At 48.6% G+C, this 10,974-nt stretch overlaps 1 protein-coding gene across 1 annotated transcript in view; it reads right to left on the reverse strand.

The window, feature by feature from the left end:
• SLIT3 (slit homolog 3 (Drosophila)) overlaps positions 1-10,974 on the reverse strand; it is a gene marked incomplete at its 5' end in the record, with an annotated part of 639,532 nt that overhangs the window by 78,588 nt on the left and 549,970 nt on the right. The window contains 4 exons of the mRNA XM_011947828.1: positions 4,621-4,753; positions 5,789-5,952; positions 9,271-9,414; positions 10,171-10,314. Of these exons, the coding sequence (XP_011803218.1) occupies positions 4,621-4,753; positions 5,789-5,952; positions 9,271-9,414; positions 10,171-10,314 (585 nt within the window). The remainder of the gene's footprint in view (positions 1-4,620; positions 4,754-5,788; positions 5,953-9,270; positions 9,415-10,170; positions 10,315-10,974) is intronic.

The following is a 10,974-nucleotide window of genomic DNA, read 5'->3' on the forward strand; positions in this document are numbered from 1 at the left end:
AAAAAACTTTTTCATTATTATTATACTTTTATGGTGATCTGTGATTAGTGATCTTTGATGTCTCTATTGTAATTGTTTTGGGGCACCATGAACCATGCCCATCAAAGATGATGAATTTAACTGATAAATGTTGTGTGTGTTCTGACTGCTCTACCAACTAGCTGTTCCCTGTCTCCCTCTCCTCGGGCCTCCCTATTTCTGGAGACACAGTACAATATTGAAATTGAGCCAACTAATAACCCTACAATGGCCTCTAAGAGTCACACATCTCTCACTTCAAATCAAAAGATAGAAATGATGAAGTTTAATGAGGAAGGCATATCAAAATCTAAGACAGATCAAAGCTAGGCCTCTTGGACCAAATAGCCAAGTTGTGAATGTAAATAAAAAGTTCTTAAAGAAAATTAAAAGTGCTAGTCCCATGAACACATGAATGATGAGAATGACTTATTGCTGATATGCAAAAACTTTTAGCAGTCTGGATAGAAAATCAAACCAGCCATAACATTCCCTTAAGCCAAAGCCCAATCCAAAGCAAAGCCCTAACTCTCCTTAATTCTGTGAAGGCTGAGAGAGGTGAGAAAACTGCAGAAGAAAAGTGTGAAGCTAGCAATAGTTGGTTCATGAGGTTTAAGAAAAGAAGACGGCAGAGCGCAATGGCTCATGCCTGTAATCCCAGCACTCTGGGAGTTCGGGGTGGTGGTGGGGAGTGGATCACGAGGGTCAGGAGATCGAGACCATCCTGGCTAACATGGTTAAACCCCGTCTCTACTAAAAATACAAAAAATTAGCCTGGCTTGGTGGCGGGCGCCTGTAGTCCCAGCTACTGGGGAGGCTGAGGCAGGAGAATGGCATGAACCCGGGAGGTGGAGCTTGCAGTGAGTCGAGATTGCGCCACTGCACTCCGGCCTTGGTGACAGAGCGAGACTCCATCTCAAAACAAAACAAAACAAAACAGAACAAAAAGAAGCTATCTTCATAAAAGAAAAGTGTAAAGTGAAGCAGCAAGTGCTGACAGAGAAGCTGTAGCAAGTTATCCAGATGATCTAGCTAAGATAATTGATGAAGGTGGCCACACTAAACAACAGATATTCCATGGAGACAAAAATAGCCTTTCATTGAAAGAATATGCCACATAAGACTTTCACCGACAGAGAGAAGTCAATGCCTGGTTTCAAAGCTTCAAAGGGCAGGCTGACTCTCTTGTTAGGGCCACTGCTGATGGTGACTTGAAGTTGAAGTCAATACTCATTCACCATTTGGGAAATCCTAGAGCCTTTAAGAATTATGCTAAATCTACTCTGCCTGCGCTCTAGAAATACAGCAACAAAGACTGGATGATGGCACGTCTGTTTACGGCATATTTTGCTGAATATTATAAGCCCATTGTTGAGACCTGCTGCCCAGACATAAAGATTTCTTTCAAAATATTACTGCTCACTGACAATGTACCTGGTCATCTAAGAGCTCTGATGGAGATGTACACACAGATTAATGTTGTTTTCATTGTCTGCTAACATAACATCCATTCTGCAGCCCATGGATCAAGGAGTAATTTCAACTTTCAAGTCTTATTATTGAATACATACATTTTATAAGGCCATAACTGCCATAGATGGTGATTTCTCTGATGGATTTGGGCAAAGTAAATTGAAAACCTTTTGGAAAGGATTCACTGTTCTAGATGCCATTTGAACATTTGTGATTCATGGTAGGAGGTCAAAATAGCAATATTAATAGGAGTTTGGAAGAAGTTGATTACAACCCTATGGATGACCTTGAGGGGTTCAAGACTTCAGTGGAAGAAGTAGCTGCAGATATGGTGAAAATAGTGAGAACTAAAATTAGAAGTGGAGCCTGAAGATGTGACTGAATTTCTGTAATCTCAGGCTAAAACTTGAGCAGATAAGGAATTGCTTCTTACAGATGAGGAAAGAAACTGGTTTCTTGAAATGGAATCTACTTTTGGTGAAGATGCTATGAACGTTGTGGAGATGACAACAAAGGATTTAGAATATTATATAACCTCAGTTGATAAAGTAGAGCAGGGTTTGAGAGGATTGATTCCAATTTTTTTTTTTTTTTTTTTTTTTTGAGACAGAGTCTCACTTTATTGCCTAAGCTGGAGTGCAGTGGTGCAATCTTGGCTCACTGCAACCTCTGCCTCCCAGGTTCAAGGCATTCTCATACCTCAGCCTCCCCCATAGCTGGAATCACAGGTGTGCACCACCATGGCCCACTAATTTTTGTATTTTTAGTAGAGATGAGGTTTCACCGTGTTGGCCAGGCTGGTCTTGAACTTCCGACCTCAAGTGATCCACCTGCCTTGGCCTCCCAGGTGCGGGGATTTCAGGCGTGAGCCACCGCACCTGGCCTTGACTCCAATTTTAAAAGAACTTCTACTATGGGAAAATGATGTTAAACAGCATTGTGTACTACAGAGAAATCTTTCATGAAGAAAGAGTCCATCGATGTGACAAACCTCACTACTGTCTTATTTTAAGAAATTGCCATAGCCACCCAATGTTTGGCCACCACCCTGATCAGACAGCAGCCATCAACATCAAGACAAGACCCCCCACCAGGAAAAAGATTACAGCTCGCTGGAGGCTCAGGTGATCATTAGCATTTTTTAGCAATAAAGCATTTTTGAATTAAGGTATGTACATTGGTACACTGGTATTTTTTTCAACACAATGAGATTGCACACTTAATAGACTACGGTATAGTATAAACATAACTTCGATATGCACTGGGAAACCAAAACATTTGTGTGACTTCCTTTATTGCAGTTTGTGCTTTATGGTGGTCTGGAACTGTACCCACAATATCTCCAAGGTATGCCTATATGTGCTAACCTGGCCCAGAAAAGGGGATGTGCATCGGGCCTGGCAAGAGAGATGTCAAAGTCAAGCATCAGATGTGTGTGGTGTGGTGGTATGTTGGTGTGGTGTGTGGGTGTGGTGGTGTGGTGTGTGGGTGTGGTGATATGTGGTATGGTGCTGTGTGAATGTGGTGATGGTGTGGTGTGTAGGTGTAGTGGTATGTGGGTGTGGTGCTGTGTGGGTGTGGTGGTGTATCAGTGTGGTGTGGGTGTGGTGGTGTGGTGTATGTGGGTGTGGTGCTGTGTGGGTGTGGTGCTGTGTGAGTGTGGTGGTGTGAGTGTGGTGGTGTGTCAGTGTGGTGGTGGTGCTGTGTGGGTGTGGTGCTGTGTGAGTGTGGTGGTGTGAGTGTGGTGGTGTGTCAGTGTGGTGGTGTGTCGTGTGGTGTGTGGGTGTGTGGTGTGGTGGTGTGGGTGTGTGGTGTGGTGGTGTGGGTGTGTGGTGTGGTGGTGTGTGGTGTGTGGTGTTGGTTTGTGGGTGTGTTGCTGCTCAGGCACTTGGGCTGTTCCTGTTGCCTCTCCCTGGCTCTGCCCACTCCCATGCAGGGCCTTTGCTTATGCAGCAATTTCAGCCTGGAGCACCACCTCCTCCCTCCTAGTGACCTGCCCCTCACCCCTCAGAGCTCTAGCATCATTTCCCCAGGGCAGCTTTCTTGGAGCTTTATGTCTCTGTCATACTTCTCACTTTGCATGTCCTAGCAACCTTGTACCTCTTTTTTTGTAGCATTTTTCACAGTTGTCACTCCACATGTGCATCTGCAATGATCGTGTGAATGTCTACCTTCCCTAATACCACAAGCCCCAGGAGTGGAGGGGTCACGCCCATCTTGCCTGCTGTTGTCTCTCCAATGTGAGCAAAGTACCTGACACCCGAGAAACCTGGTCAATATGCATTGCGTGGATGAGTGAAGGAGTGGATGGATGCGAGTACGCACGTGGTGTGTGTTGGTTGTTCGAGTGTGTGGTGCTCCTCTGGTCCTAGCTACAGTGCTCCTGGTGCATTCCAGGGAGGCCCCCTCACTAGGGGACCGCTTCGTCCTTCTGTCTGTGCTTTCCAGGGGGCAGAAATAGGATTTTCTCCATAATATTAAGAGCCCTTCAGGAAGAGGCTAACACCTTTTTTGTTGAGCTGGGAGTTTCTGGTGCAGAGACAGGACCTGAGGAGTCAGTAGCAGGAGCTTGGGCTGTGGAATAAGAAAGCTCCTGTTCTGAGAATGAATGCGACTCAGAGCTAAGACCTCATCTGTAAAATGGGGCCTCATGCTTGACAGGGCTGTTTGAACTTGGAATAGGATCCTATTCAGAAAAGTGCTTTGTAAGCCACAGCACCTGCTGGACAATGTTTTCACAATTCTCCTGAACTGCTGCTGGGATCAGACTAAGAGACTGCTGAGGAGTCTTAGGAAGAGGGTGTACAGAGTAGGGGTTTCAGGGATGATATGGAAAATGAGGCAATAACCCTCCCACTTATATTCAGGGTATCTTTAGGAATTACAGGGTCAGAGACTCCTCTCCTGCCAGGCAGAGTCACTGGGGGAGCTGTGTTTCCTGTGTCCTTGTCAAAGCCCATGGCTGCCATCTTGGTGAGGGCTCTACTGCCATCTTGCTGGGATCCATTCAAGTAGGGTCTCCCCAGGACAGTTTCGCCATGTTGCCTTGCTTGAGATTCTGGGGTAAAGCATGGAAGATGCTGCTGGTGGTGAGATGACAGGGTGCTTGGAGGCGCTGGGGGTACTTACAGCTCGGTCACATCCTTGGGCATGCCTTTGGGGAGGGCGCGGAGCCCCTTGTTGCTGCATCGCACCACTGTCTCCACGCAGGTGCACTGCTCCGGGCAGCGTGGGCTCAGCTGGCAGCTACTCTCGTCGTTGCCTGTGGAGAGCCCCAGAGAGGATGAGCATTGTGGGAGATAAGCCCCACTGGGGGGCTCCAGTGAGCAAGGCTGCGTGTTCTCCGTAAAGACAAGTTGTCCCCTGTCCCAGCTGTGTGCTAGAACCAGGAATAGGGTACCTGCTGGTCTCATCCGTGGTTGGCGGGTGTCGCCTACCTTCTACCTCATTTGAGGTAAGATGAAGACCATCAAGGAGGCTCAGCAAGAGTAACAGGAAAGAGGTCACCATAACCAGATCGGGAATAAGCCCAATTGACTAAAGGAGTGGTCAGGGGGAGGGGGGCACTCTTGTCTTTTCCCTTCCTCTTTCTCCTTTCCTTCTCTCCTCCCAGAACTACATAGTCCCTCCAGGGTGGTGAGTGTGTCCCAAGCCTCCGTTACGCCTTAATCTCAGTTAATTATCTGTCTCTAGATAACCCAAAGCTGATCAAGTAAAGAACTGTGCTGGCTTGAATTTATGCAAATAAATAGGCCCTCTTGGATCCTGAGAACCAAAACCTCAGATATCCATATCCCCAGCCAGTGACAAGACTTTTCTTGAAGTCTGTTTCTTATGAGTAAATACTCTGAGTCTCATCATGATGCAGAGAGGAAGACTGAGGCCAGGACTCCCATGTACAGTTGTACAGGTTGTGCACTCCACAAGGGTGCCATATCATTTAAGGGGCACCAATCTCACTGTGGACATGATAGATTAGTATATGTGGTACAACAGTGTTCTCATAGATGGCAGTATCTCATTTTAATTAGCAGTGTCTTGTCTTAATGAAATCAGTATATTATGACAGATTTCTAACCGATGGAAGTAAAATGACTTCTGAAGTGGGCACCTTCTCTTAACTGGCATGAAGGAGCCATGTGGGCTAGCAGCAGATCTGCAAAGCTCTCCAGAGCTCTAGCTGCGTGCCCAAAGCAAAGTGGAATCAGATCTCAGGGAGTATCTGATCCTTTATCTCCGCCATCTTCCTTGCCTTCCCAGGGCCTTCCCTGCAGCCCTTGACCCCCAGCCTTCTCACCGTCACAGGTGAAGTCCTGGATGGCCACATCCTGGATGGGAATCTCCTTGAGGAAAAACGGCTTCTGGCACCTAGGGTTCCCACTGACAATCCGCCTCTTCCTTAACCACTTGCCGAGCCAGGCCAGGTGGCAGTTGCAGTTGAAGGGGTTGGACAGGAGGTTTCTAGGAAGAGAGAAGGGTGCTTAGCCTCCACCCTTCTACTGTGGGAGCAGCCCTGGGATCTGCTGCCCAGAGCCCAGCTCTCCCAGCCGGGAAGGAGGAGGTCTCAGGAAGGAAATGTAGTCTCTTCCCCAGATGCAGTCTCTGCAAGGGTCTCATTCCAGACCCCCGCCACTGATGGATGTGGCCGTGGTCTCTCGTCATGCCCTCCCATGTGTACTGAGCCCTGGCTGTGTGAACGGCCTGTGGGCCCTTAGCAGAGATTTACCCCGAGAGCCTTCACACTTGCTACTCTCCTTGCTGAGAACCCATATCTTTACAGGTTGCTGGCTGGCTTCTCCTCATTCTTTAGTTCTTGGCTTCAGTAACATTTCATCAAGGAAGCCTTCTCTGAGTCCCCCATATCAAGTGGGACACTTCAGCCCTATCCTATCGTTTCCCACATAACCCTTCATTCTCCCCGTAGCACCCATGGGAGTGTGCAATGATTGGTTTCTGTGCTCGTCTTGCACCGTGGACTCTACATACACGAGGGTGGGGTCTGTTTGCCTCTGCATATCCAGAAACTACCATTATGTCATCACAAGCCCTTTACATACATCTGTGGACTGAAACAACAGGACTGACGGAGAGATGAGGGGATGCTGGCAGCTATCCTTCTATCCCTTCCTGAGTGTTTACTACAGGACTGGGACCATGCCACGCGCTTTATAAATCCATTGTCTCATTCATTCCTGTCACAGCAACCCCAGGAAGGAGGTAACATTGTCTTCCTTTTCTCACACGAGGAAAGTAAGGCTTGGGGAGCTTACGTAAGAGGGGCAGACAGCCCTTGAGTGGCCGTAGGATGATACGGCAATGAAGGGTTTGCGAGTGGCTGTTCTGGGGTTGGAGTCCAGGCTCTGACACTCAGTAGCTGTGAAGCGGGGCAAGTTACTTCACGGGTCAGAGCTGGTTCCCTGAATGCTTTGACTCTGCCCCTCTGGGCATCTTAGGCATCTTTGGATTTCCAATGTGGAGGTACCTCGAAGAGGCTACACATGGACTAAAATGGACCAGCTCATTGGTGTTAGCTCCCAACCCACTGTCCCTTCCTGTTGATGTCACTCATTCGATTCATTCCTCTACTGAACAATTATATGCCGGGCTCTGCTGATGCTCTTGGCACAGATCTAAACATTAAGGATACAGCAGTGAACAAAGCAGCCGCATATCCCTGTCCTTTGGGATCTTATATGGTGATGGGCAGATAATATATGATTAACAGCAAGTTAGTAAATGACACGGTATATTAGGACATGGTTAGTGCTATGTAATATTGGGGGCAGGGCTAGAGGGATTGGGGTTATGGCAGAGGGGTGGAGCAGGGTGAGGCAGGTGACACTTGAGCAAAAGTGGAAGGGAGGGAGGTCGGGGGAGGGAGGCCGGGGGAGGGTGTCCCAGGGAGTGCAAAGTTCCAAGGTGGGAGTGGGCTGGGATCATGGGAAAATGGTGAGGAGCCCCGTGAAGCTAGAAAGGAGGCAGGGAGGGGACAGGCAGGGCATGAGGGGCCGGATGACGTGGGGCTGGCCTTTAGGCCCTCCTCTAACTTCGGCTTTGATTCCAAGTGCAATAGGCATAGGGCAGCAACAGAAGGTGCAGCAGCAGCCTTTCCTTCCACCTTCCAAAGGGTCTTTGGGGAAGGTTAGAGAGGGGACAATAAACCAGCGACTAAGGATAACAGAGCCACATGGAAATACGATGAGCAGCTGTAAAACGCACATGTGTTGAGCACTTTCTACACCTAGGCCCTTGCTGTGTTTTCAGGCATCATCAGATTCAATCCTCATAACCATCCTAGGAGGTAGATGATGCAGAAGGGAAATGGAAACACACAGATGAAGTCACTTTCCCAAGGTCACACAGCTAACAAGAGGCACAGCCAGGATTTGAACCTAGGAAATACGGCTCTAGAGTCTTACCCACTATTCCACAGAGGCTCCCTTCCCACGACAGTGCACTACCTGGGCAGGAGCACTCCTTTAGGTGCCCAGAAATCTGGGTTCTAATTCTGGTTCCGATACCCACTGAAGCAGCTAATGGCATCTTTCTGTTTTTTTTTTAATTAATTAATTAATTAATTTTTTTTTGAGATGAAGCCTCGCTCTGTTGTCAGGCTGGAGTGGAGTGCAGTGGCACAATCTCGAGTCACTGTAACCTCCACCTCCTGGGTTCAAGTAATTCTCCTGCCTCAGCCTCCTGAGTAGCTGGGGCCACAGGTGTGTGCCACCACCACGCCCAGCCAATTTTTGCATTTTTAGTGGAGACGGGGTTTCACCATGTTGGCCAGGATGGTCTTGATCTCTTGACCTTGTGATCCACGCGCCTTGGCCTCCCAAAGTGCTGGGATTACAGGTGTGAGCCACCAAGCCTGGCCGCCAGTGACACCTTTTTAAAACCCCTGTCTGGTGATGTTACTGGTCTACTTTAAGGTTCCAGTCTTCCTCATGTGCTCTGGACAAAGACCAGATGGTCCACAGCAGTCCTGCAGCCTGACCCTGGCTTCCTCTTCAGCCTTGCCTTACATCATGCTCTCCCTTATTCAGCGCTGTGACCATGCTGGCAGATGTTCAGTCCCACGTATTTGCTCTGTTGCAACCAACCACAGGGCCCTTGGACATGCCCTTCCCTCTGAAGGAACTGCAGTGTCCACTTTCTTCAACAGGTAACTCCCACTTGCCTTCCAGAATACAGTTCCAGTTTTTCTCAGCAAAGCCCATATATATATATATATATATTTTTGACACGGAGTCTTGCTCGGTCACCCAGGCTGTCATGTAGTGGCATGATCTCGGCTCACTGCAGCCTCCGCCTCCTAGGTTCCAGCAACTCTCCTACCTTAGTCTCCCAGGTAGCTGGGATTACAGATATTTGCCACCAAACCTGGCTAGCTTTTGTATTTTTAGTAGAGAAGCGGTTTTACCATGTTGGTCAGGCTGGTTTCGAATTCCTCACCTCAGGTGATCCACCCACCCCAGCCTCCCAAAGTGCTAGGATTACACAGGCATAAGCCACCACGCCTGGCCTTCCAGCTTGGGTTTTCAAATCACTGTGGATCTGCTTTCTGTGTCAATTCACTATGCCATGAGCTCCAGGAAGGAGGGGCTGGGCATGTGCAGCCTCAGCACCTAGACGATGCCTGGCACATACAGAAAGCCTGACGAGGTTTTAAGTGGACAGATGGATAGATGAGCTTGGCCAGAGGTAACAGGGAGCTGGGAGGAGAGCACTGTGCAGAGCGGGACCCCAGAGTGCATGGGCAGTGGAGCCAGGAGAACTTACATGGTGGACAGGGAGACAAGCGTGGTGAAGGCTCCAGGGGTGATGGTGGTGATCCGATTGTCATAGAGGGAGAGCAGTCTCACCGAACTCAGGCCAGCAAAGGTGTCATTACTCACACAGCTGATCGAGTTACTCCTCAGCATCCTACAGGGAGAGGGGTGGGGAGGAGAGAGCACAGGCATGATCTTTTCTGTCCCAAATGGTGCCACGGTGGGGAGTGTGTGTGTATAGGTGAGACGCTTTTGCCAATTCTAAGCTCAGTCCAGCCATATTGCTCAGGTTCGTCCTGTGATAGCAGGGACTGGAGCCCCACTGGGGCTGTGTGTACTGTATGTGTACACTGTTGTGGGTACATGCTTTCCTGGAAGCACATGTCATGCATATGTATGTATACACACGCATATCGTGTGGCTGCTAGGGTGTGCGCACGTATTTCTGGGAGGAGAAGAGAGAATCAAGAAGTGGTTGTAGCTATCAGCTTGTATGTCTGTGTGTGCTTGTATGTCTGTGCCTGTTTGTGTATATGTTTATGTGCATGTTGCATATGTCTGTACGTATCATTTTTATAGAGGTCCTTATGCTTATGTTTGTGAGTCAGTGTGTGTTTCTGTGCCTCCTTCAGCAAGTTTCTGGTATGGATCTATATATGTGTATACACGAGAGTGGGTGACTACGTTGGGTGTGTGTGAGTGTGTACGCTGGAGGGTGTTCAGCATGCTAAATTCTTTCCCATCCAAGGCTGTGGAATATCTGATGACTCTGACTCCAGGAAGAGAGGGAGAGGGATTCAGCAGGCCGAGGCAGCGCCTAGGTCCCACTTGCTTTCATAGTCTGTCTCTAATTCCCCTGCCCTCTCATCTCCCCCTGGGTCTTGGCCCAGGCCCCACCACAGGAACTCACAAGGTTTTGAGGCCACTGAGGCCACGGAACATGCGCCCATGCACTGTCTCCAGCTGGTTCCCCGTCAGCATCAGCTCCTGCACGCTGGCTGCTCCATCGAAAGCTCCCTCTCGCACCTCCTTGATCTTATTGTTACTCAGGTTTCTAGAAGGAAGACATAGAATAGGGGAGAATCAAAAAGAGCAGATGGTCTTGATACAGCGAGGGAATGACCTACCCTGCAGCTGCTGGGGCCTTTTTGGGGCCCCTGAGACTGAGGACTGGATGGTGGAAGGAGCTTAGTCTTGGGCTCCCTGACCTTTGGTCTTCAGCATCTGGCCCAGGGAGCAGGGACCCCGGCCCTACACAGGTGAGGCTACCCTTGTGAAACAGACTGCCCGGTCAGTGGATGAATGGAGAAAGAACATGTGGTGTATATACACACAATGGAATACTATTCGGCCATAAAAAGAATGAAAACCTGTCATTTGCAGCAACGTGAATGGCACTGGAGGTCATTGTGTTAAGTGAATTGAGCCAGGCACAGCAAGGCAACCATCATATGTTCCTCCTCATACGTGGGAGCTAAAAAACGTTGATCTCATGGAGTTAGGGAGTAGAAGGACGGTTACCAGAGGCTGGGAAGGTTTAGGGGAGATGAAGAGATGTTGCTTAATGGGGAGCTAAAAGGAGTAAGTTCTAGTGTTTGATAGGGTGACAGTCACAGTAGGGTGACTATAGTTAACAACAATATATATTTCAAAATAGCTAGAAGATTTGAAATACTTTCTTTTTTTTTTTTTTTTTGAGACGGAGTCTCGCTCT

This window comes from Colobus angolensis, unplaced genomic scaffold (genome assembly GCF_000951035.1).
Source record: "Colobus angolensis palliatus isolate OR3802 unplaced genomic scaffold, Cang.pa_1.0 Scaffold27, whole genome shotgun sequence".
NCBI classification, from domain to species: Eukaryota; Metazoa; Chordata; class Mammalia; order Primates; family Cercopithecidae; genus Colobus; species Colobus angolensis.